Below are 24805 nucleotides of genomic sequence, written 5' to 3'. Positions count from 1 at the left end.
GACTGTTGCGGGGGGGAGGGAGGGGAAAAAGTAGATGCTTGTCCCATCTCTTCACACACCCGTACCGCCGTCAATGCTGTTATTGTATGCCGTCTCTTTTGCACTTGTGTTGGCGTACAGCACACCTGTTGGGGACACGACGGTGCGGCATGTAATTCCATTACAACAGTTCCAGCGCCCGAATTCAAATTTAGATATGAATAACGTATTGAAGGGCATATCAGAGACAAGAAGCAGTGGATCTGGTAAGGGTGGGAATAATAACAACAATCATAATGGAATAGGGACGGATAAGGGATCTAATACACATGGTGGCAAGAGGGGGGTGGAGGGGGTGGAGGAAAAAGCAAGACAGTTTGTGTGGCGGCAGCGTGTACGTGCGATGCGGCATGCCGATTACATGCGGATTGAGACACTGCATTTTTTGAAACTTCTCTCAACGTCCATTCCACGGCTACGACTCGTGTGGCGGGGAGAAGACTACTGTACATGGGAAGGAATAACATGCATGGCGCTTCGTTATCCAATAGACACGCTTATTGACATGCCGCGCATTCTTGCCAAGTCGCAGAAGGAAATTGTCGGCGGGTCGGTTGGAGGGATAAAGAAGGGCAGCGACGGGGTCCGACTCTTGCGGAACATAGATGATGATCCGGTTTTTACACTTGTGGGGGTGCAGCTGCGGGGCATGAACCTCTTTGGTATTCTGCGGGGGCTGCGTCCTATTGACGCGTCACAACACGTCTCGCCGCTTTTTTCCTCTGCGGCGGCCAAAGCAATAACGGAAAAGCGGTACAGTCGAGCACGAAGTGAGGAATATCGGCAACGGCTGACGATTACATCCCCACGTGAGCCACAGTACTGGCCGTGGGAGGCCTCTGACATGCAACTACATGCTAAAAAAATGAACAGAACGTACGAAATGGTTCGATACACGATTCGGCGTATATTGAGGCGCCTGGAGTTGCGTGGGGAACGGACAAATCACCCGGACTTGCAGGGATTTGCACTCTTTACAGGGCACGTTGTCTCCGCCACGAATGGAGGGAATAGTGTTGGTGGTGGTAGCGGCCCTACGTTTCATGCAACGTCCTCCCCCATGTCATCGTCCTTGTCGTCGTTATCGTCCTCCTCTTCCTTTTCTTCCTCCTCTTCTTCCTCCGCATCATCCGCGCAGCAATTGTTGTACGGCACTGGAGGTAATTCAAGGGTCTTTCATGAAACGTTTATACCGCAGTTGACACGTCAGGACATTGCAAAGACGGTTTTTGGGGAAATTGAACCGAGGCTTGTCGGCGTTACACGCTTTGATATCTCGCACAACCCCGGTATAACCGTGGCAGAAAATTTACACTGGACATTTCCATACATGCAGACATTTAATACATTTGGCACGACGGTACAACCGGCTGTTAATAATAATAACAATAATGATAACAGGGTGAGGAAAGAAATGAGAGGTGAAAAGTGTGTGTAGAAGAGAAGAGAATAAAGAAGAATTTAAAAAAAAAAAAAGAAAAGGGCGAGGAGAGGGGAACCTGTTGGGAAGAATAAGACACAAATGGGGTAGAATGATGCAATGCATACATAAACATTAAACCTACATATATATATATAGATAGATGTGTACACAGAGCTCTTGACATGGAAGACTCAGTTGGGAATTCTAGTGGGATTTTTGTGTGAGGAGAGTATGCCACATACACGCGTGTATGTGGGATACGGGAAAAAGGAAAGGAAGGAGGGAGTGAGGGAAGAATTCCTAGTCCGTCTCCTGCTTTTCTTTTTTTTATACTTAGTAGACAGTTTTCACATTGGAAAGGAGGATATGATGGCAAACGGGCTTGGCTTGGCTGTTTTCGCCCTTCTTTTCTTTTTGTTTCTTTCTTCTTCCTCCCCAAAGCATTTACGTCCGTGTGACTCTGATACGTCATTTCGCCAATCGCAATGGGGGAAAAGAAGGGAAGGAGGATCTCATGCACCTGTGTGTTTGTGACCCCTTTTTGTTGTTGTTGTAGTTGTTATTGTTATTGTATCCCATCCTGCATACATAAACACACACACATATGTATATATATATATATGTATATATGAGTGTGTGCATGTGTGTAAACTGCTGGTGCTCGTAGAGTGTTTCCAATGGTATTGTCATTATTCTTTTTACCAGTGGTGGTGGTGGTGATATTAGCGCTGTAGAGGCGTTCCCTCCCCTCCCCTTCCCCCCTACTTGTTTTTTTTTTTTTTAACTTTTTGGTGTCTTTTGCGGTGAGGAGGGGAAGGGGGGTGAGAGAAGTTCACTTGTGTGTCTGCATGCATCAACTGGCCACAGTTGCATCCGGCTCCATGTGCATGCTTTTTTATAAATTTTTTTTTTTGTTGTTGTTGTTTATTTGGCTGCCAATAATTCCCGTTTCTGTGTGCACATTGTTTTTGTTGATTGTTTTTTACGGATGTGGAGAAGAAAAAAAAACGAAACGAAAAGAAAAGTAAAAGGAAAAAAAAAAAACAGTTGTGAGAACGAAGGCGCTGCTCTTTCCATCTTTTCTGTCTTGTTGTTGTTGCATCTTTCCCCCCCCCCCTATCATCCCCGCTGTTTCTGTTATTTATTTATTTATTTGGTTGTTGTTGTTTTTTGTGTTGGAGGGGGGTGGGGAGAGTCGGTCTGTGCCCTCTCTCTCTCTCTCTGTGTGTCTGTGTGTCTCTTGCTGTCCTCCTGGATATGTGTGCTTCTTCCCTTATCCTTTGCCAACATGCATGCATGCATGTACATATATATATATATATATATTGATATCTTTGGAAGGAGTCTGAGAGTGCGAGGGGGGGAACGCAAGGGAACAAAGAAGACGTGCAGCGATAAATAAAATAAAATATAGAAATAAGAAAAAGGAAAAAGAGGGCCGCGGAGGAAGAGGGGAGGGGTTGAATTATGAATAACAACAGCAACGGCAAAAAGAGTGGCGGTGGTGGAGCAGCAGCAACAGCAGCGGTGGCGGCAGCAGCAGCAGCAGCTGTGATGATGACATCACCAGCGGCGGTGCCTGCGCGCTCTCAGGAGCGACTGGTGGCGGCGCAGAAGTGGTTTTTTCAGCGTGAGGCCGTGTTAGACACGTGTGCGGTGCCCGTAGGCGCCACAACTTCCGTTGAGGGCCGTCGACGCATGGCGCGTGAAAGCGCCACACAAATTTTAAGCCTCCTGGAAGAACTTCAGGCAACAATTGGCCCTTCCGCGAATGGGGCAGCAGCGGCGACATCCGTCGTGCCAATGAATAAAGCGGCGGGTGGGGGAAATCATAACAACAACAGCAATAAAAACACCAGCAACAACAATCACGCAGCGAGAGAGGCGGATGGACTTTGGATGAGTGCGCTGGTGGAGGGGAGCGGTAGTCTCTTTTGCTCCGAGTGCGGTTTGGAAGTGGAGGCACGTGAAATGCGGCTTCCTGACGGCCATGCGATGACAGCGGCGACATCATCATCATCACCAACAGCAACAACAATGACAGTGTCATCGACCTCACCGTCTGCCGAGGCGGTGAGTCGACGACTTCAGCCCTTACAGCGCCTACTCGCGGGTATACAGGACGTGCGGCATTTACACCCGTATGGCAAGCTTCTCTCAAGTGCAGGTAAAGGGGATGCGTCAGCGGAGTCAATTTCAATGCTCATTAAAGGACTGCAGGATGCGGTAGAGGAGAGTCTGCGAACCATCGAACATGGCTATGCGACCTGCGCCTGCTCTGTAGACGATATTTCAGCGTGGGCGGAGTGGTCGCAGCCTCTTCTGCGGGTTCTTGGGGAAACACTACGGCGGGTCACGCTGGAGCATGTCATGGAAGAGCCACAGGAGCGTCTCCGCCGTGCTGCGTTCGACGTGAAGGAGAAACAACGGGAGCAGGAGGATGCCGTGACAGATGGAGACATGGTGCGCTCGGAGAATTTGTACTTTGAGAAGACCGCACTGCTTGAGGGGATGCGCCCCCTCTATGATCAACTCGAGCACGTCATTGAGACGTATAAAAAAGACGCGGCGGAGGAGCCGACACGGAAGGTGCGTGCGTTGGCCACCGAACTTGTCCCTCGTCTCGTCTCACCAAAGATTGCAAAGGAACAGAACCTTAAAAAACGCTGCGCCGCGGACATAGAGAGACTTGCGTCCAAGCGGGAGGAGATAAGGTCTGCGCGCAGTGCGCAACGTGCGAACTTCTCTGTGCAAATGACCGAGTGGGAAAAGTTATTCGAATTGAACCGGCAGCAACAGGAGTCGTGCCTGCGGGCCATTGAGGAACTTGAGCAGCGTCTGCGCCACCTTGCAGAGGAGCGTACATTCCTCGTCGAGGATCGACTGGAGAAGATGTCCGAGGAGCGGCAGCGGGAGGAGGACGCGGCGACATTCATGCTGTTTGCAGAGCGGCAGGAGGAGGCCCTGCGGACGACGCTGCAGTACGTGGAGCAGAGCCTTCACTGTGCGCAGAGCATCAGTGATGCGGTGCAATCGGGGTATAAGCATTTGAATCACCACCTCCACAACGTCATCCTGCAGACAGCCGAGACACAATTATTGAATGTACGCAAGGAGCGACTAGAGCACTTCCGCAGCCTCTACCTCACTTTGGGCGAGCTGCAGTTTAAGAAGGAACGACACATGGAGGAACTGGACAAGCGGATTGAGTACTACCACGTCCAACAGGAACTTGCGATGGAGACATTTAACCCAAAGGCTAAGGAGTTCAGTAAGGCCAAGAAGGACCTATTGGAGGTGAAGGAGACAATGGAGCAGCAGTTACAACTTATCGCAAAAAAGGCAGCGCAGCAACTGGAGGATTTTAAACCAACGGAGAAGTTACTTTTGGCGTCTGGGGTTCAATTCCGTCATCCGGTGGACGAACTTGTGGAGATGAACGCCGTGCGGACGCAGAAACTACTGGAGTACCATTCGCTTATGTCAACCATGAGGAAGGACGACGATGAGAATAAAGAGGATGAGGATAGAAATATGGGCCAATCTCATTCACCGCCGCGGTGAGAAGGAAGGGGATTCATAACAAATGAACTTGAAAAAGATCAAAGGGAAAGTCGTCGTTGTCGTATGTGTACGTATGTATGTGTGCGCTTTTGTGTGTGTGACTGTGTGTGTGTGTGTGTTTCTTTTAATTTCGCCCTTTCATGTTTTATTTGTTTTCTCTCTACACGTTTCTATCCCCTCCCCCTTTTCTTACTCATTCTCAACCGATGCATGGATTCACAATCATGACGCATCTATTCACGGCTACACACACACACACATGAATGCATGCATCTGTGTATGTATTTGCACGCAATTTATGTAATGGACATGTATATATAAATATATATACATATATATTTATTTATATATATGAGTTTTTTGTAGTTGCTTTTTGAAGTATTTTTAATGGTTCAGCGTTTATTGCCTGTATGGTTTTTTTTTTTTTTTGTGTGTGTATTATTTCTACTTCATTTCATTCATTTCCCTCCCTCACATGCTCAGTCACTCAGTAAAGCACATGCATGCATGCATACACGGAGTGAGGGACAAAAATATCTCTCCAACGCTTTTCTTTGATACTCCCATCACGTCTTCTTTCCTTCTCTCTTTCCCTGTTTATACGCACACATGCGTGTTTTCCTCTTTATCATGGCAAGTGTATATATATTGCAGCAGCATCTATACACGCAGAAATGGCAGGGGCGGCGATTAGACGTCTCGCGAAGGAGAAGCAAAAATTGGATGAATCACGTGTACGTGACTTCTACGCCTGCCCGCTCAATGACATTTTTGAGTGGCACTTCACCCTCCAAGGGCCTCCCAACTCCCCGTACGAAGGGGGTCTCTACCATGGAGCCATCATGTTCCCTCGCAACTACCCCTTTTCTCCACCGGACATTATTTTCCTCACCAACAGTGGCCGTTTTGAGGTTGGGAAGAAGATCTGCTCCACCATCAGTAGTTATCATCCGGAGCTGTGGAAGCCGGTGTACGACATTGAGTTGGTTCTTGTCGCGCTGCGGTCATTTATGGCGCAGGAAGAGGAACTCGGTGTGGGGTCCCTTCAGAGACGGTACGTCACGTCGGAGGAAAAACGACACCTGGCGCGGGAGAGCCATCAATTTTCATGTCCCACGTGTGGAATGACGAGTGCATGGGATGTGTGGAAGACGCAGATGGAGCAGTACCCGCCAGTCTCGTCGGAGGTGGAGGCGAATGTGCCGAAGTCGGTGGTTAAAACACGAAAAAAAGAAGAAGACATCGCGCCACCAGCAGCGGCAACGGCAGTAGAAGTGGGAAAAGGGGAAGAAGTATCCATGACGGCAGCGACGGTGCATCAAGCAGCATCGAATACGCCGGCTGCCAATACCACCAACTCCGCCGCTCAGATAGCAGGACATGTGGAGGAGAAGGAGGAGGAGGGTCATGCATGTGGCGACCGTGTGGACCAGAATGTCGTTCAAGTAACACCCGCAGTGGCACCAGCAACGGTGATGAATAAAGCAAGCGGTGTGAGCTTTGGAGCAACGCGGGTGATGGCAGCGAAAAACGGGGAGGACGAAACCTCCACAACAACCATGAAGTACGGAGATGCCACGAAAAATGCTTCAGCGCACACGAGTGAACCAACGGCGGCAACAACAGAGGGAAAGCAGCAGCAGCAGCAGCAGGGGGAGGATGTACATGGAGGATTGGACACGATGGGTAGTGGGTCTCTTAGTCATTCACCCAAAGCTTCGGGACAGGGACAAGGACAGGGTGAAGAGGCAGTCTCACTGGTTGGATCCGCCCCTCCTGTATTTGTCCGTATCCAACTTGGAAACTGGGTTCTTTTTCGTGTTCAGTTAAAACAAATTGACGTTGCTATTGTTGCATGTTCTTTTATTTGCTTTGCTGTTATATTTAAGAAATGGTTATGGTCATAAAGTTCTTCTTGAGTGTGGGTAGGGAAATTCCATGGTTGTGCATTAGGGAAAAGTGAGAGAGTGAAAGAGAAAGTGACGAAGAGAGATTGGGAGGAGGGGTGAAAAATATATGAGATGCATGCATATGCATGTCATGATTTATTATTATTTCTTTTTTTCCCCCTCCCCTTTTTGCTATTTGATTTTTTTTTTCTTTTTTCTGTGTGTATGTGTATGTGTGTGCGTCGATCCCATTTTATTTATTTATTTATTAATATGGAATTGGATCGAATATATTTAGTTACGTGTATTGACTCCCCTGTAAGAAGTCCGTGTGGTTGTCGGTGGGGAAAATATAAAGGAGAAGGAGAAGGGAATAAAGATGGAAATGAGAAGCGAATAATAATATTACATGTGTATACCATATATGTCTTTTTTTTTTTTTTTTAATGCCTTATTCTTCATGTGTACTGCTGCTTTTATGTGGGCAGTATGAGTGAGGCACCACCCAGCCGCATACATACATACATAGTTGTTAAGGAGGAGTCAACATAAACATTACACCAAAGCACACACAGACACACAGACACACAAAGAAGGAGAAAGAGAGAAATGAGCACCTATTCCGCTCGCCCTACCACTCAGACATTTTCTATCAACGGCAGCAACAAGAAAGGCGGTCTTGTGGATGGAAACACAGGTGATGTCACTCTCAGTTTGGAAGAGAAGGGCAACGTGGTGGAGATAAACCCGGTAACGAAGTCACTTTATTTGACGGTTGCAACAAGTCGTGCTTTCCCGTATGTTACGAACTGGCTGAGGGAAAAATCCAGTGAGATGCGGAATGAGGCGAATTCGTTGGAGTGGAATTGTGACATGGAATTATCGCGTCAATTGGATCAGAAACACAAGGCTATTCTTACAGGTCGTGTGGCGAGTGAAAAGGAGCGACAAAAAATGCTTCATTTCCTTCAGGAGCTTTATTCAGTGCGGTTGCATCAGCGAGCGGCTGGGGAGTCGTGGTTTGTCGCCTTTCGCGATGCGGCCGCAGCGTACATGTCAGAGTTGCATGAAATGGAGAAGGCACTCCTGCAACGAGTGAGCCTTGCGGAGGAATGGACAATTGGTGGAAAACGCGAAGTTGTCGTGGCGGGGCTTAAGCGGATGGAGAAACAGCAGCAGCAACTGAAGCGCCGCGCCGAGCGAGAAGTGGCGAGGGAAAAGATGCGGCGGGACCAGACGCTGCATAGTCTGCGCGCGGCGATGGAGCAGTTGGTTGGGGAGGTTGGAGACGCCCTCACGTGGGAGTTGCACCGGTGCATGCATGGACATGTGCACACTTCCTTTGAGGGCCGAAAGACGGCGATGAATGACTCGGTGACGGGCGCTTTGTCCGACACGGCCGCCGCTGCCTTGCCCGCTCCGCCGGAGGATGAGCGGGAGTTGCTTGAGCAAGAGCGACAGCTGCGGTTGGAACTGCGGCGGTTTCAGAAGCGCGGAAGAAAAATGCGACGTGAGACTCGAGCGGAGGAAGATGGAGAAGGGAAAAACGAAGGGCGCCTAGACAGGGAGTTGAGTGGACGCAAGCAAACGTGGCCGTTTCGACAGCAGCAACAGCACGAGGTGGAGGAAAAAGAGACGAAGAGGAAAAATAAAAAGGAGGAGGAGGAGGAGGAGGAGGAGGCATCGGGTGCGACAAGTGAGGCAGCGGAGGAGGGGAGCATCATCAACGCCATGCACCCGGTGGCCATGTCCCTGTTGTCATCACCCCACAACACAACGGCGACGACGACGAACGCGACAAAAATGGCCACATCAGCAGAAAATGCTGCAATGCAGTCATCTTCGGTTGAGACGGGCAGGCTACCACCGTCGCGGAGACGACTTCAATTGCATAGCGGTAGGACATGGACGGAGGTCTCGCAGAGCCTGACGCTTCCACCGCTGCCCACGGTGCATAAAGGGGCCGAGCAGGACATCGGTGGAAACATCGGCGAGGGCGGCAAAGATGGCCCAACATCCACTAGCAATCCCCCTGCCGGCGACGCGGGATCCCGCATGAGGCAGCTCAAGTACCACCGCGCCCCCTTGGTGGTTCGGCCTCCGGTTGTTCAACCGCCAAATCGGGCGGGCCGTGATGCCGGTGGACGTCACAAGTCCGGTCACATTGCGGGACTACTGTCTGTCCTGACAGAAGACACTGCCCATTTTGCCGCCTCGCGTGAAAAGATACGGACAGAGTTAAAGCGGTTGCGTGGAGAGCTGCGGAAACACAAGGAGGAGACGGAGCGCATGATGCAAACAAGTACTGGACTTGAAAGGCAGCGGACACAGTTACTTGTACAGTGTGATGCGCAGGAAGCAAAGCTTAATGCTGCCACGGCGGAGAAGCGCTCGCAGGAGAAGGTAAGGACCCTGGACACACTGCTGCTCAACGACGAGATTTCACACACAATGGAGTTGTTGGAGGAGCAGAAGAAGAAGCGAAGCGCGGAGACGGAGGAGGTGCGGAAGTCGATTGAGGAGTTTAAGCAGAGGATTCAAGAGCACGAGCAACTTCTTCATAATGTGCGAGAGTATTGGTGCCGTAGTGCGGCGGCGCTTAGGCGGACAAAAAACCCCGGCAATTGCCAAAAAATGTCTTATTCTTGGGACTCAACCTTGCCTAGCGCCAGTGGTGTGGAAGGTGCTGCCTTTTCTCTTGAAACGGCCTTCTGTTCCACCGCACCACCCTCACGCCCATTTCTTGAAGGTTCACCCCTCATTCCGACTGTACAGCCCCATTTGGTAAGCTCGGTAGGTTCCGAGACAAAATTGCCAGAAGAGATGTCGGAGGGCTACCAGTCCATTCCGGCACTCGGTTTGTATCAACCGGAGGAAGTTGCGGATTTTATCTGTAGTGTATTTGAGGAGCTGACGGTGGGTTCCCCTGGTGAGTGCGTAAGATCATGGAGTAACACCTGATGTGAAGGTAACATCTTTTTACTGTCTGCATATATATATATATATATGTGTTTGTTTGTTCTTCATTCTGCTGTTATTTCTCCGGTTAGCTGTGTGCCTCATGATGCCTTGATGTAAAGAGAAGAGGGAGAGAGAGAGAGAGAGAGAGAGAGAGAGGGAGAAAAAAAAACAACAACAACAAAAAAAAAGAAAAGTGGAAAAATAGTCTGATTTACGTATCCTTGGGGGATCGAGGCAAGACACCCTTTTTTTTCTTTTTCCTCTCTATTTCTCTCCTTTTCTCCCTCCATCATCATTGAATATACGCAGGGAAAAATTTTTTTTTGTATATGTGTATTGTACGATAGACACACATGCACACATGCACACATGCACATATATATACACATTTATGAAAGGAAATGTATGTAAATTTATATATTTATATACATGTATCCTTGTATGTATATAAATATAAATATAACATTGTAGAGTACGCATCATTATTACAAATGTTCTTGATTTCTGTCCTGTCTTGACTATCATGGATTGCAAAAATAAATTAAATAAATAAAGAAAAAAAAGAAGAAGAAGAAAAGATAATTCAACATGTGCTTTCTATTTCTTTCTTACGTCTTATGCTTCCATACATGTATATATTGTGTATTGTTTTAGGGGAGGTGGGAGGGGAAGGGACGGCGGGTAAATCGATTATACACAAGTACATAAGTGTTCATATTTATATTTATTTATTTATTTATTTATTTATTTATTTATTTAGAGAGAGAAAGGGGGAGGGATTGTGTCTGTCTTTGTGTGTATTGCTGGAAATACAACGTGTGGGATTGTATGTAGGTACATATATCTTATATGCAAAATCGTACACGCCGACCCTTAAGAGAAATGGCAATTAAAACAAATGATTACAATAGAAATATTCATGTAAAAGGACGTCCTATTGTTGACAAAAAGATATGTTGCCTTGCTATAATAACTTTGACTGCATTTGTGCTAGCATTAGGAATAATATCGCCATGGTATTGGAAGGACATGTTGTTTAATAAAGAAAATGAGGAAACAATGAAATCCTTATGGGACCGTGAGATGCATCCTTCACTCCGTGAGCATCCCTGGAAGACATCGTACCCTCCACTAAAGTTACAGCATACACACAGTGAAGAGGATGAGGAAGAGGAGGCGGTTTTCTCAGCGCTTTCATTTTTCCTTCCGGCATCGCAGCGTCGTGTACGTCTGATGCAGCGGATTCAAAAGGTGCTGCAATTCGGCACACGTGTGGCCGGCTCTTTTTCACCTGGTCACCGAAAAATGCTGGAATTTATTGCCGCGGAGGGCCAATGGCAACCGCAGTTGACGACACTCTTCAACCCCACCGTGATCCAACCGTCGCCGAGGTCGCACTGGCGGTTGGAATGGGATAACTTTACAAGCGAAACACCGTTAGGGGCGCGGTGGTTTTTTAATCTCGCCTTCCACTTTGAAGGCGGTCACGCCTTCCGACAACAGAGCTCGAAGGAAACGAAAAAAAAAGAAGCAACGACAGTCAAGCGGTCTCGTCGATCCTTTGCCGCAGCGGCAGGCGGACGCAATGGCGAAGGGAAGAGCAGCATGGCTGGTGAAAAGCTGCGGCATGTTGTGTTGGCGGCGCATTGGGACAGCAAGTACTTTGCCGAGTTTGACTTCCTGGGTGCATGCGATTCAGCAGTCTCTGTGGTGTACCTGCTGGAAACCATGCGGATGATTACAGTGCTGTCAGAAACAAGCGAAATCCTTCAATCGCTCACTGAAAATGCGGAGAAAAAAGATTTTTGCACACAGTTGCGTCATGCGCTTTCGCCTGCGTATCGTAAAATTTTGCTTTATTACTACGCCGATGACGATGACGTTATTCACTGCCTCTCGGGCAACACGACTACGAGAATGGCAGGAAATGGAACGGAGGATGAAAATGTATCAAATTGTGAGGAAAATTTTGGGGATGGAGATGGTGGTGGTGGTGTTGCGTGGCAAAAGCTGCTGCGTCATGTGAGTCATCTCCCTGCCATTACAGTGATATTTTTTGATGGTGAGGAGGCCTTTGTGCGTTGGTATGACGATGACCACACATATGGCTCACGACATCTGGCGCAGCAGTGGAAAAAGAAAAAAATGCAGCCTGTAGTCACGGATGCGTACAATAGGGCCGACACTACTCTCTCATATTTTGATTCGATTGATCTTTTTGTGTTGTACGATCTTATGGGACCGGCTGAGACACAGTTTCATAATTACTTCCCCGATCAAAGTGGAATGGCCTTTGCGTTGCTTGTCGATGTGGAGGAGGCACATCGTCTGCGTGCAGAGCGGCTTTCATGTATTGTACAGCAATTTATGAGGGAAAAGGAGAATTGTTCCTCCTACCTTCCAGAGATTTGGTGTCAGCACGGGACACCACATGAGATGTATACTTTGAGTGATGCACCGTGTCTCATGGCTCCTTTGCGGCCCCACATCGACAATGCAGAAAAATCGTTTCCGTCAAACGACACTTCTCAAGCTCACAGTATAGGCCTTCGTGTTAGAAACTTATTTTTTCCCATGGAGGAGAAACTGGCACAGGGCTCACAGCTCGATAATACCTTTGCTATGGAAGATGATCATATTCATTGGATGGACACACAACGTGTTTTACATCTTATTCCATGGCCATTCCCACCATCATGGCATACCGTACGGGATGATGGTAGAGAAATTGATGAAGGAACTGTCATGGATCTTCTCCGAGTTCTTGAAGAATTTGTTCTTTACCTCGGTGAGGGGTGGATACATAGTTGATGGCAATATGATAACCCTTCTTTCATAGATGAAAAGGATAAAACAAAGCATATATACATACATATATATATGTGTATGGATCTTATGTTTTTTTTTGTCCCTTTTAGGAGCTTGTGAAACGAATGATCGCGGGAGAGCTGGCTAACTTAATGAACGTATGTGTTTATCCTGATAAATGAAGGCATTCTTTATGATACTTTTCTACCGTATGAATCTTTTGGGAAGAACGCGACTTTGTAGGGGCAGGGAGCCGATAGAGGCCGGATAAATTTTTATTTTTATTTTGCCATCCCACACACCCCCTTTTGATTCCCACCACGCGGCGGGGTCTTGTGGCTGGAGGACCCCAAAGTCTGCCACTTCGTAAGTAATAAATGCTTCAAATCCCAACTGAGGACAAAGGACCATGCTGGTGGTCCACAGATTTCTATATATTGAATGAGAATAAAACATTGAAGCAATTAACTAACGAACCTTTTTTCCCTAACTTGTTTGGCTTCCATGGATTGTCAGGATCCGGCCAGCTGCCCGGAAGATTATTCTTTTTTTTTTTTTTTCCCTTTCTTGTGTGTTTTTATTCTCCTCTTTTGCCCAAATAATAATAAGAAATAATAAAAAAATAATTGTGTGAGTGGATTTTATTGATTTGAGAAATATATACATATATTTTTTTCCGTCTGTGTGTGTGAGAGAGAGAGAGAGGGAAAGGGAAGGGGGAGGGTAGAAATGACGTGTGAGTGTTGTTGTTGTTTTCTCTTTGCGTTATTTGATTTTATTGATTATTTTTTATTTATTTATTTTATTTTTTTTGTTTTTGCGGCTGCTTGTTTGTGTTTGTGGGGGGGCGGGGCGGGGCGGGGCGGAGATGCCGCCCGCCCCTTCTCGCCTGCAGACCCGCAAATACACACAAATGCGTACAGACAACCGTTCGATCGGTCCCTTTTTGGTTTTGTCCCCAGCCAGGCTGTAAAAGGGAAGAAGAACAAAAAAAAGGAAAATCAACGCCTTTCCCCCATCACTTTGGGCATACGTGTGTTTTTTCTTTTTTTTTTTTTTTTGTCATTTGCTTGCTTTCTTTTATTTTCTCTCCCTCCTTTTTTTTTGTGTGTGTTTGTGTGTGTGTTGTGGATTAGGAAAGAAAATGCTGCGATGTGTCACTGCAGTGTGGCGCTGTAGTTTTAAGCCCTCGCTGGCTTATAATAATCTTGTAAATGCAGGGAGCATTTCACGTGATACCCAGCAATTAAGTGCGCTACCTGTGTTTGATCGTCTTTATGACGACCTTGTAAGTTATACAAATAGCGCTGGTCGATTACGTCCACGTCAGGTAGAGCTTCGGCCGCCAAATCGACTTGGCGTGGTGCCTTCCTTTTTTATTCGCCGTGAGCAGGAGGATAAAGTGCGACGGGCCTTGCAAGAGATTGGGAATGATGCGAATACAGCGTACCATCCTTTGTCTCTTGTAAAAGGGCTGTATGTGTATGGCGGGGTTGGCTGTGGGAAGACCATGTTGATGGATCTGCTTTACCATCACGTCCCAACGGAAATAAAGAAGCGACGTATTCACTTTCATCAATTTATGTTAGATGTGCAGCGTACATTGCATGATATTCAGTACGTTTCAAAAAGCAACTCCGAATTGCAACCGCGGCGCACAAAAGAGGCTTCTGTTGATCTTTTTGATGAAGTTGCACAGAGACTTATTAACGATGTGGAGTTGTTATGCTTTGATGAAGTTGTCGTTGTGGACGTGGCCCACGCTATGATTATGCGACGTTTATTTAACGCTTTTTATAAGATTGGGCTTGTTGTTGTGTTTACATCCAATCGGCCGCCCGATCAGCTGTACCTTGGGGGTCTTAACCGTGAGTCTTTTGTTCCTTTTATTGAGTTGGTGAAGCGGCAGTGTGTTGTGTACGATATGCGCAGTGAGACGGATCACCGCCTTACTGGAAGTGATGCACAGATGTATATTGCCCCGATGAATGAAGAGAACAGCGCGCGGTTCAATAACATTTTTTTGCAACTTTGCAAAGGAATGCCACCAAAGGAGCGAATTCTGCGGGTGTTCGGTCGTGATGTGCGGGTACCCACCGCATGTGGTGGGGTATGTCGATTTCAGTTTACTGAAATCTGCAATGAAGCGACGTCGAGTGCCGACTACGAGATTATTGCTAAAACATTTCATACCGTTTTTATTGAAGGTGTACCTCGTTTCGCGTATGAAAGCAGCGATATTAAGAGTCGCTTTCTCCTGCTTGTGGATGCGCTTTATGAATTTCGCTGCAAAGTTATCATTTACGCTCAAGTACCACCGCGGGAGTTGCAGGAAAGTAGGGCGGAATACGAGGCGTCTCAGAAGCATCTTGAAAGTGGTGGCAGCAGTGGAGACGTGGGTAGATTTGATTTGCTTACGGAATTTGAACGTGAGTCCGGTAAGAGGCTGATTGATCACACGGATGCCGCCTTTCAAATGGAACGATGTATCTCACGCCTCATTGAAATGCGATCACGTGAATATCTTGAGAGTCCGCATCGCCATGAGGAGGTTTCACTGAGCACGGAGTAATGTCTTTTTGTTTGTTTGTTTGTTTTTCTTTTTGTTTTCTTTTCCTTTCCTTTTTCTTCTCCGTGTGTGTGGGGAAGGGAGGGAAGGGGGAAGTTTGTGTTTCCATGGGTATGCATATACGCCTCTGTACCTGTGTGTGTGTGTGTGTGTGTAAGTACTGACAATGTACATCTTGAGAGCGAAGCTGATATGACGGTGTTCAATGACCCCCATCCCTTTAACTTCCGCTGCCTTCAACGCAACGTGAATGTTATGGGAAAGGGGTTCATCGAATTCAAATGTTTACTTCCTTTTTTTTTTTGCTTTTGCTTTTGCTTTCTTGTAAAGGTATAGCGTGTGTATTTGTTCTCATTTATGCATCCTTTTATGCATGTGCAGGGATATGTGTGTATGCGAGGCCATCCCGCCATTATTACGTGCCTCTGACTTGTTGTCTTTGTTACTGTCCGTCTGTCTGTCTATTTTTTTTTTTTTTTTTTTTTTTTTACTGTATGTGTGTGTATGTGCGTGTGTGTGTATGGGGGGAAGGGAGGGGGAAGTTGTTTAATTTGATTTTAATACAACGTTGTGGATTCTGTCTGTGTAACCATTACAAATATAAATATATAAGGAGAAACACGGAAGAAATCATTGAAAAGAGGACGGTGGGGTAAGGAAGAGGGGAGGACGACGATACCCACATGCACGTGTCACGGCAAATGTCTATGCGGAAAAGGAATTCACATCATCATTTCCATGTTTCTGGCATTTCGTCATTATTCATAACGTCACGGTTGTTTTTTCTGTTGTTACTGCTGTTGCCCGTGCCGTACGTTGTGAGGGGAAATACGGAGCATGCATGGAAAGGGGAAGCACTTCCAGAGGGCGTCGTACGCGGACCGTTGCTGCACGAACACGCATTTAGTGCCCCTATCGTGACGGATTGGTGGGATGAGGGGGTACCGCACTTTATGATTGGCGGTTCGGCGGTGGCGAATGAAAAGTTTATTCGTCTCACAACAAACAACCTCGGTGATCACGGTTTTGCCTTCAATACGGCACCATGCGATCACCCATCGTGGGAGGTGCGGCTGCGTTTTTCGATTCGCGCCCCTCTTCCTGTTGTACGGGCGCGTGCACGGCAGGCGGAGCAGGAGGCGGTTCCGTACGAGGGGGGCGAAGGCATGGCGCTGTGGTACCTCGAGCAGCCACTCGGGGATGATCACCAGCACGTGCCAAAGTACAGCAAGCAACTGGACCCGGATGCAGCCCAGGAGGAGAAGTTAAGCCGGGATCCCTCACGCGTCGCGGATCTTCTTTTGAATCACAATGACGAATTAGATGAAGACGAAGATGATGATGATGAGGAGGAAGAGGAGGAAGAAAAAGAAGAGGAAATGAATGAGAAGGCGAGAGAGAAACGTCGTATGGCGCGGCTGCTGAAGCAGAAGGAGCGAGAAGAACTGTATCGCCGTGTCTTTAAAAGGGGCACCTCGATAGACAACAGTGAGTATGAGCCACGCATTTTCGGGCTGAAGTTTTCCGAGTTTAAAGGCTTTGGTGTCCTACTGGACTCCGTCGGGCACCGCGAGGGCACCGACTCTCATCCGCATCATCACCGCAGCAGCAACAATAAAAACAACAACAACAGTAGCAGCGGCAGAGGCAGCGCAAAGAATGCACCACATGACCCTCGCATCACGCTCTTGTTTAATCTGCCGGCGAAGGAGCGAGGGGGTGCCAAACCGGCTGTGAACAACTTCAACCCGAGAGAACCCGACTTTCACAAGTCACCTGTGCGGCTGCAGTGCCAATATGACTTCCGGCAGTTGCCGACGGAGCGTGCGGTGCGGATGTCCGCACAGACGACGCATAAAGATGAGCAGGAGGCACGTGAATCCGGGGGAGAGGCACTTTTGCATCGCACACCGGAGGACCCGGTGGAACTTGTGGTGCGATATCACCGCCGTCGTCTGAGTGTCATAATCACGCGTGAGGATGTGAGCCGCCGTCGCATTGTAGCCGTTAACCCTGCAGAAATGGTGCAAAAAAGGCCGATGAAGGGAGGAAATACGTACCGCGTTGAGAAAATGTACGTGGATACGCTGTGTGGTGAAATTGACAATGTGGATCTTCCGTTAAATTATCACTTTGGTGTATCCGCCAGCACCGGCCCGCGTAATAAGAGGCATACAGAGCGGAAGGGTGCGGGAACCGCCAACTTGCCGTCATCACCAGGCGGTAATCCCCTCAGGGCATTTATAAAAGATTTGTACACGGTGAAGCAGATGGATATGCACGTGGATGTTCACGATGTCATCTCGTTTGAGCTTCGTGAGTTGGGTAAAGACGCAAAGGCGATGGGGTACTCAAAGAGCATCCCGATTGAACACTTTGACTACGAAGTTGACCGACGTGAGCGGCAGCACTTTTCACGACAACTCCCCGTTGATCCAGAGCCAGACGAATAACGTGCGTGTGCGTGGAAAGGAGTGTATGTATATGTATATATTTTTATGTATGTGTATATATATATTTATATATTTATTTATGGGCTACAGGAAAGGGCCATGTGTATGTGTGTAGAAGTAACGTACGGGATGCTGTGGAAGAGAAGAAGAGAAGAGAAGTGTTGGTGAGAAATGAATAAATTACATGTGTGCTCTTTTTTTTTTTTGTCTGTTTATTTTATTACCATTATTATTATTATTATTATTATTTAATATTATTTAATATTAATTATTTGTATTTCCTGGTTTTTTTTTTTTTTTTTTTTTTTTTTGGTGACATTGACTTTTTTTTGTTTGTTTGTTTTTTCTTCATTATTTATGTTGATGATTATTACCGTTTTATTTTGTTTACTCTCCCTTCTCCCTCTCCCTCTCCCTCTGTGTGTGTGTGGAAGGGGAAAGGGGGCCTAAGAAGTTATGTGTGATGCATGCATCTCCGTGTCTGTGCAACGCGTATCTATTTACTGTTGTTTGTTTGTTTTCTGTTTGTTTGTTTTCTGCTGCTGACATCCTGTTGACACCGTGCGTCTCGTGACGTGGTGGGAGAACAACCAACAGGGGCGGGGGGGGGGAAAAAAGAAAGGGAGAGAAGTGTGGACTTCTGACTGTTTGTTTGCCTTCAAAGGAAAAAAAAAAGTGACTTGTGAGTTTACAAGGAGAGAAAGAGAGAGAGAGAGAGAGAGAGCGAGAGGGGGGGGGGGGGGGGGAAATAAAAATTATGCATGGGGGCGATGACGACGGCCACAATGCCTCAGTGATCGCCAGTGTCTTTCGACGCCACCGGTACCCGTTTCATCCTGTCACGGTGGAGCGGCTGTTGTGTACATTTGAGCAGCTGCTGGAGTCGCTCCCCTCCTCATCCTCCTCCTCGCCGTCCATCACGGAAAAGACAGTGGAGGTAGAGGAGGAGTATGGGGAGAAGGGGGAAAAAAGGCGCAGCGCAATTCCTTCCATTGGCACGGAGGTCATGCCTCCTGTCGCTGCGGCATTGGATAGCAACAATAATGGCGCCAGTCATGATCATCCCGATGGTGGCATGAGTGATGATGGCAACAGTCCGTTCTGTGCTCTCTATGCAAAGCTGCAAGCCCTCCTTGAGCAACATCGTGAGATGCGGCGGCTCTGCTTGGAAAAAGAGTCACAGAGGCAAATTCAAATGTATCCAGCACCGTTTGTCATTTCTGTGGGGGCAGAAGAACGTGCACATGCGTCTAGCCATGTGAGTATGATTATCTCCACGGTGGGGAACAATTTACCGCCGTCACAGCGTTATGGATCCCCCAGGAAGGGTAACAGACAGTTTATGTCTGCGCAGCACCAACGGGAGATGAATTATCTTCTCCACGTCGTGCATGCCGCATATGTGGAAACGCAGCGGTGGCAGTCACGATGTAAGGAGCTGCAGGTGGAGTTAGATGGCACGAAGTCACAGTGTGGAGAACTTATGGCGGAGGTGGATGAACTGCGCGTGCTGTTGGCACAAGAGAGGATGATGTCGCAGCAGCTGCTGCAACAACAACAACAACAAGAAGAAGAAGAAAAACTAGAAGACGAGAAGAAGGAGGAAGAAAAGGAGAAGGAAGAAGAGGGTGACGGCGGGAAGATCAATGTTTCCTTAAATTTTGCTGAAAAGACAGTTAATGACAATGGCAGCGATAAGAGCCCCAGCGTACCAGGGCGGGTAGTCCTCTCTCCACTACCGGTTTCGGCAACGGCACACCCGCCGTTGTTCTCACCCCCATGCGATGTGGTGACGACACCATCTGAGAGTCGTCTGGAGCGGCTGGCGCGTGAGGACTTTGTGTCGCCGCCACATTCTGCGCCCGATGGTAATGATCCTAATGATGCAATTGCTGCTACTGCTGCGCACTGGCGCAGCAGTCTCTTTACATCCCCACTCCCCGTGACGTTTGCACGACCGTCCCTGTCGTCGCTGCAGGCCGCAAGGCAGGCGGTGGTCGCCACCAACATGGGAGTTAAGACAAAAGGCATTGCATCTGCAGCGCGTGGGCGCCATGGTGGAGACCGCCGCCTTGTACATGACAAGGGTGACGGTGATAATCCGGATCATGATGCGGTGGCATTGCGTCTCCTGCGACGTCTTGTTCCAGATGTCAGTGAGGGGTTTCTCAACGTCTCTGTTGGTGTGTACGAAGGGGTTTACAAACTCGCCGCGCGTTGCCGTCGGGCCGAGGAAGGGTCCCGACGGCATTTAAAACGGCTACGTGAGTTGGAAGCTCAAGCCGCCACGGTGTCACGACTGGAGGAATGCCTGCAGCGGCAGACCCGACTCAGTAGCACCCTGCACTGCCGCGTGGAGGAGAAGGAAGACATGTTGCGGCAGCTGAAGGTGAGATTGGCCGCCGCCGACAGGGATATCGTGGAGCTCAAACGTCAACTTGCGGAACATCAACAGCGCGAGGAGCCCAATGAGGCGGGAGAAGAAGAGGAAGCAGGAGGAAGGGGAAAAGGAGCGGATCAACAACCGGAGGAGAGGAGCGCCATTGAACGGCAACAAAGGTGTGAGAATGGTGACGCTCGCCAGCATCGTTGCCGTGGCGCTGGTCCGGCGCCAAAACCGGCATACGTGAATGCCCCACATGGCAGAATGAAGAAGCGCCGCACCGATGGAGGCAAGGCCTTGCTAAGTGAACGTGCTCGCGCAGATAACGCCGAGGCGGAGTTGTCTCGGGCGCAGCAGGAGCTGGCGTGTGCCCAAAATGAGCTGCAGGAAGGCAAACACCTCCTCGCGTGCCTTGTGCGGGATGGACAACGTGAACTACCGGAGTACAACAACACAGACATCAAGGAGGAAGGGGATGAACATTCTTCTACAGTACCGACGATGACGCAGTCGCAAGTGGCATGTGGCTCAGATATCATGGATTTGCCTGAGCCACAACCACCACAGTTCCCATCACCGTCCGTACCGCAACAAGAAACAACTCCGGCGGCGGCGGTGGCGGTGGCAGCGCAGCCTTGTGAACTTTCGAAAGTCCATGCGATGGGCCAAATTTCTGGGTGCTCATCATTCTTATTATCGATATGCCCCTCATTGCCATCGGGAGAGGGAGAGGTAGCACTACTCCTGCCCATCACGGGGACTCAGTGCGACCAAAAAGAGTGGGAAGAGGACCAGCAGAAACCAACACCCAATGCAAGGAAGCCAAAAATGAGAAATAGGAGCAAGTGGGAGACGGAATTAGGAGAGGATGACACCGTTGCTCCATGGGGTGACTGGTGAGCCCAGCGTCATTACTTCTCTCTACAAGCACGGTATACACCTATGTGAAATGTGAACCTTCTGTTTTCTTTTTTTTTTTTTTTTCCTCTTTACTCTTTGTTGCTTTTTATGGATTTTACTGCACTGCTGACGGCACGGCAACACGTGTACTTCAGACGTCATGGTGATGCAACTTTGTTTCCCAGAATCACGCGGCCAGTCGATGCCGTCAGCCCCGTGGCCATAAGAACAACGACAACGACCCCGTAAGGGAAACACGGCTGGCTCTTGGCTTTCCCCGAGAATACGGGAGGGAGGGGAGAGGCAATTAACCCTGGCGCCACGCTGAGGCGGTCGGTGGCATTTCCAGGAAGATATTTTCATGGTAACGACCCCTCACTACTAATTCCTATCGACTGCTGGTACATTTAATCTCAACCTAGCCTTCTTCCCGTTAAAGAAATATGTGTATGCATGTATCTTTTTTAATATTGTTATTCTTCTCTTTTCAATTAATCTCCGTTTCTTTTTTTTTTTTTTTTTTGTTTTCTGTCATTTGAAACGACGTCCCCTCTTCAGCGTGAAGGAGTGAAAGGGGGGTGGAGGGGCGACGGGAAAACGTAGCCGGGAATATTTGTACACCAGCAGTACCACTACTACTACCCTCGTGAAGCAATCATTCACCTCTCGAGGTGAAGACGCAAACAAATAAATTTTAAAGAAAAGGGAGCAGGAAGATATCTTTGAGGGGGGTTGGGGAAAAGAAAGAAACAAAGAGAGATGCTTGACGGCGAAGAAGACGAAGAGCTCACGATGGAGCTCCCGCCTATTTGGCAATTTGTGCACCCCGAATACGCCCGTGGTGATGGGTCCTCGAAGGGTGATGGGAACGACGAGGCAGACGAGGATGAAGAAGACGATGAAGTTGCCCGCATGAAAAAGGCGCCAAAGCTCAGCAAACTACTGCGTTTCATCAACGACGTGGACGATGACGAGGAGCTGGAGCGGATGCTGCAGGAACGGGATCCTGTGACGCAGCAGACCCTCTTGCAGTGGGCAACGCGACAGCAACACTTTACATTGGCAGAATATCTTTTGAAGCGGGCGAAGCGGGCGGCCTTTGGCTTCCCGATGGAATCAACCGAGATGGCTGTGTACACCAGGTGGGAAGAGATGCGGCCGGAGTTGCCTACCCCAGCCGAACTGCAGGCACGACAGCAAGAACGTGACAAGCAGCGAACAGAGCGTCTTGCTTCCAAGTTGCAGCAGGAGAAGGAAAGAGCAGACGGCAACGATGAAGAAGAGGAAGAAGAAGAAGAGGAAGAGGAGGAAGAGGAAGAAAATGAAGCGTTACCAGAGGAACTTGTGTATGAGTCATTATCCGAGTACCATGATGAATGGGGTGACCATGGTGTGGGAATTGTGAAGCAAATTGGTGAACTCGGTGTGTATATTGGAGCTCGACTGCGTGATGGGACAAAACAAGGCCTTGGGCAGTCGATTTTTCCAAATGGTGATGTTTATACAGGTGAGTATGAAAACAACCAACGCCATGGTTTGGGTCTGTATTGGTGGGCGAAACAAGGTGTATTTTACGTGGGCCGCTGGTATCGCAGTGTGCGACACGGTCATGGCCGAATTGTGTACCCCGATGGCTCACGCTACCTGGGTGCCTGGTCACGTGACGAGAAGCATGGTAATGGGCGTTACGTGTATGCCGACGGTAGCAGCTACGATGGCACCTGGGAACACAACAAGAAACACGGCTACGGTGTTTACCGCTTCACCGATGGATCTTCCTTCCACGGCAGCTTTGTTGACAATGAATTTGTCTCTGGAGAATGGCGACTGGCGTCTGGTATCACGCGGTACATTGGAAACTTTTCGAAGGATGCACCCGTTGGGGCAGGAGTCTTTCTTCACCGTCTTGGATCCAGTTCACATGACGCCTTTCAACAAGAAGGGTTTTATGTGAATGGTGAGTGGCACCCGGGGGTGTTGCATGGCACCACTCGTGTGCCACCGCGCCTTGAGGTCTTTGCGCCTCAACAGGAGGAACCAAAACGTGTGCCCGTCACATTTGCGCCGGAGTGCAGCGGCGGAAAGATGGTGGATCTTGTCAAGGCGGTGAACTTCCCGCCCGTGCAGCGGTGGATCAAGTCACTAGCCTCCGTGAGTGAGCATGGCAAGCTTGGTGTGGTGCTGATGTCAATTGAGATCTGCTCCGTCAAGTACGACTCGGAGGATGCGAACCTTGTCGTGGAAGTTCGCCTGCGCCCCGTTCTTTATGATGCCGACAAAAAACGACTGCGGCTGTCGTCAATTGGCGACGAGACAATCATCCTAAAGGAGAACACAACGCGGTTGATTCTCGTTGTTGAGCGGCCGGGAACCACTGAGGTGGAACGCCAGCCGATGGTCATCTTGGAAAGGTCCGCGCAAATGACATGTGCGGGGGAAAATCACATGCAACACCGTTTGCCCACTGTGCAGGTGTCAATGGAGGGCGAGATTGAAGGGGCCTTTGCGCGTGCCATTCAGCCCGCACTGCGCGTGACGCTTAACCGTCACACGACAACCAAACAACTTCTCCGTCCCATTCACAGCAACCCGATGCTGGGCAATGCAGCGGAGGATGTGATTATGTATGTACAGGAGTGGCACCCCGACGCACACGCAAAACTGAACGAAAAACTCGAAGTGGCCTCGAGGGTGCCGCCCGAACCCGAAGAAAAAGACAAGAAACCAAAGGACGCAAAACCATTGGAGCAGGCCGTCGCTGCAGAGGCGGCACCGGTGGTACCGGCAACGGAGGGCTGCAGTTATGTTGCAGTCCCGCTTGAAAAGGTCGCGGAGGTGTCCAATGAGGCCCTCACAGTCATCGCCGCGACTGTGGTGTTGCAACGCAGGAAGAAGAGCGAACTGCCGCTCGCCACCGCACCGAAGCAGCGACCGCCCACGCCATTGCCGCCAGCGCCGGAGCCCCGACCAGAGCTCCAGCCGCTGTACGATGCCCGCGCGGTGCTGAAACGTGCCGAAGAGGGCAGCGATAACGAAGACGACGACGATAAGGACACTGCCGGCGCAGAGGAGTGATGTGTGCGTGTGTCTGTGTGTATGTGACAATAGAAGGAGGGTGGAAATGTTTATTGTTTAAGAAAGGGGATAATGAAAAAAAAAAAAAAAAAAAGGGAGGGAAGGGGAGAAAACAAGAGAAACGTGGAGTGAACACAAAGGAAAGAGAAGAGGCAATGAAAAAGTATGAGGATTGTGAGGAGGATTTTGTTTGGTTGAATCTGAGAGAGAGAAAAAAAAAAGGACTTGGTTGATGCTGCATTGAATGCGACGCATTATAAATGTCATTCCCTCTTTTTCTTTTTTCTCTCTTCTCTCTGTGTGTGTGTGTGTGTGTGTTTGTTTGTGGGGGTATAAAATTGCCACGGAGACCATATTTTTTTTTTTTTTTTGCCGCCACCGTTGCTATTTTCTCTCATTTACGATGCCTACTGTTGTTCTTGTTGTTACATCGATTGCAACCACAACTCGTTTCAATGAAGGGGGATTGAAAGAAAGAAGGAAAGAAAAGAAAAAAAAAAAAAAAGGAGGGGGAGTGGGCAGATGAAATAGATATTAGAAGACGAAGGCTGTTTTTTTTTTTTTTTTTTTTTTTTTTTTAAAGAAGCATTGTTATTCATTGGAGGCAATGTATGCATGTACATACACTTCTCTCTGTCTCTCCAGTGGAGCATGCCATGCGGTCATGTCTATATATATATATAAATATGTAAATAAATAAATATATCTTTATTGTTATTATTATTCCCTTGAATTCCACGC

The 24805-nt window shown here is 48.5% G+C and overlaps 9 protein-coding genes across 9 annotated transcripts, besides 52 other annotated features; all 9 read left to right on the top strand.

The window, feature by feature from the left end:
• Window positions 1-5049: part of a sequence feature (heterozygous, non-Esmeraldo-like haplotype) that runs on past the window's edge.
• On the top strand, window positions 35-1477 carry Tc00.1047053506789.220 (hypothetical protein, conserved; the record flags this gene model as incomplete). Its single annotated transcript, XM_814829.1, has 1 exon — window positions 35-1477. One exon carries the CDS (start codon window positions 35-37, stop codon window positions 1475-1477), a length of 1443 nt encoding a protein of 480 aa, XP_819922.1.
• Window positions 1091-1171: a sequence feature (GA-rich).
• Window positions 1476-1521: a sequence feature (T-rich).
• Window positions 2004-2034: a microsatellite.
• Window positions 2047-2092: a microsatellite.
• Window positions 2354-2375: a sequence feature (AT_rich).
• Window positions 2456-2506: a microsatellite.
• Window positions 2763-2788: a microsatellite.
• Window positions 2971-3012: a microsatellite.
• Window positions 3017-5026, top strand: Tc00.1047053506789.210 (paraflagellar rod protein, putative; the record flags this gene model as incomplete). The annotated part of the gene is made up of 1 exon (XM_814828.1): window positions 3017-5026. One exon carries the CDS (start codon window positions 3017-3019, stop codon window positions 5024-5026), a length of 2010 nt encoding a protein of 669 aa, XP_819921.1.
• Window positions 3296-3330: a microsatellite.
• Window positions 5050-5280: a sequence feature (areas merged during assembly that could not be assigned to a particular haplotype. This can correspond to areas where the two haplotypes were merged or to regions with more than two copies in the genome that were merged during assembly.).
• Window positions 5088-5145: a microsatellite.
• Window positions 5281-24192: a sequence feature (heterozygous, non-Esmeraldo-like haplotype).
• Window positions 5336-5379: a microsatellite.
• Window positions 5701-6933, top strand: Tc00.1047053506789.200 (ubiquitin-conjugating enzyme, putative; the record flags this gene model as incomplete). Its single annotated transcript, XM_814827.1, has 1 exon — window positions 5701-6933. One exon carries the CDS (start codon window positions 5701-5703, stop codon window positions 6931-6933), a length of 1233 nt encoding a protein of 410 aa, XP_819920.1.
• Window positions 6659-6678: a microsatellite.
• Window positions 7166-7190: a sequence feature (AT_rich).
• Window positions 7525-9876, top strand: Tc00.1047053506789.190 (hypothetical protein, conserved; the record flags this gene model as incomplete). The annotated part of the gene is made up of 1 exon (XM_814826.1): window positions 7525-9876. The coding sequence occupies one exon, from the start codon at window positions 7525-7527 to the stop codon at window positions 9874-9876; it is 2352 nt and encodes a 783-aa protein (XP_819919.1).
• Window positions 8570-8596: a microsatellite.
• Window positions 9994-10037: a microsatellite.
• Window positions 10201-10338: a microsatellite.
• Window positions 10409-10458: a sequence feature (T-rich).
• Window positions 10598-10635: a microsatellite.
• On the top strand, window positions 10726-12687 carry Tc00.1047053506789.180 (glutaminyl cyclase, putative; the record flags this gene model as incomplete). Its single annotated transcript, XM_814825.1, has 1 exon — window positions 10726-12687. The coding sequence occupies one exon, from the start codon at window positions 10726-10728 to the stop codon at window positions 12685-12687; it is 1962 nt and encodes a 653-aa protein (XP_819918.1).
• Window positions 12793-13228: a mobile genetic element.
• Window positions 12952-12972: a sequence feature (AT_rich).
• Window positions 13224-13276: a sequence feature (A-rich).
• Window positions 13281-13312: a sequence feature (AT_rich).
• Window positions 13375-13408: a sequence feature (CT-rich).
• Window positions 13450-13502: a microsatellite.
• Window positions 13529-13550: a microsatellite.
• Window positions 13723-13790: a sequence feature (A-rich).
• On the top strand, window positions 13829-15256 carry Tc00.1047053506789.170 (ATPase, putative; the record flags this gene model as incomplete). Its single annotated transcript, XM_814824.1, has 1 exon — window positions 13829-15256. One exon carries the CDS (start codon window positions 13829-13831, stop codon window positions 15254-15256), a length of 1428 nt encoding a protein of 475 aa, XP_819917.1.
• Window positions 15263-15293: a microsatellite.
• Window positions 15388-15408: a microsatellite.
• Window positions 15718-15742: a microsatellite.
• Window positions 15745-15776: a microsatellite.
• Tc00.1047053506789.160 (hypothetical protein, conserved) lies at window positions 15937-17706 on the top strand (the record flags this gene model as incomplete). Its single annotated transcript, XM_814823.1, has 1 exon — window positions 15937-17706. One exon carries the CDS (start codon window positions 15937-15939, stop codon window positions 17704-17706), a length of 1770 nt encoding a protein of 589 aa, XP_819916.1.
• Window positions 16576-16655: a sequence feature (CT-rich).
• Window positions 16856-16905: a microsatellite.
• Window positions 17731-17787: a microsatellite.
• Window positions 17919-17965: a microsatellite.
• Window positions 17992-18017: a microsatellite.
• Window positions 18097-18125: a microsatellite.
• Window positions 18213-18241: a microsatellite.
• Window positions 18402-18436: a microsatellite.
• Tc00.1047053506789.150 (uncharacterized protein) lies at window positions 18464-20989 on the top strand (the record flags this gene model as incomplete). Its single annotated transcript, XM_814822.1, has 1 exon — window positions 18464-20989. The coding sequence occupies one exon, from the start codon at window positions 18464-18466 to the stop codon at window positions 20987-20989; it is 2526 nt and encodes an 841-aa protein (XP_819915.1).
• Window positions 19272-19332: a sequence feature (CT-rich).
• Window positions 21047-21096: a sequence feature (A-rich).
• Window positions 21491-21517: a microsatellite.
• Tc00.1047053506789.140 (hypothetical protein, conserved) lies at window positions 21749-24064 on the top strand (the record flags this gene model as incomplete). Its single annotated transcript, XM_814821.1, has 1 exon — window positions 21749-24064. The coding sequence occupies one exon, from the start codon at window positions 21749-21751 to the stop codon at window positions 24062-24064; it is 2316 nt and encodes a 771-aa protein (XP_819914.1).
• Window positions 22265-22316: a microsatellite.
• Window positions 24141-24216: a sequence feature (CT-rich).
• Window positions 24193-24540: a sequence feature (areas merged during assembly that could not be assigned to a particular haplotype. This can correspond to areas where the two haplotypes were merged or to regions with more than two copies in the genome that were merged during assembly.).
• Window positions 24362-24391: a microsatellite.
• Window positions 24533-24570: a microsatellite.
• Window positions 24541-24805: part of a sequence feature (haploid, non-Esmeraldo-like haplotype) that runs on past the window's edge.
• Window positions 24616-24643: a microsatellite.
• Window positions 24734-24770: a microsatellite.

Source organism: Trypanosoma cruzi, genomic scaffold (genome assembly GCF_000209065.1).
Source record: "Trypanosoma cruzi strain CL Brener 1047053516737 genomic scaffold, whole genome shotgun sequence".
In the NCBI taxonomy this organism is placed as follows: domain Eukaryota; phylum Euglenozoa; class Kinetoplastea; order Trypanosomatida; family Trypanosomatidae; genus Trypanosoma; species Trypanosoma cruzi.
Note: the sequence above shows the minus strand (reverse complement) of the source record. Positions and strands in the feature narration are given on the sequence as shown.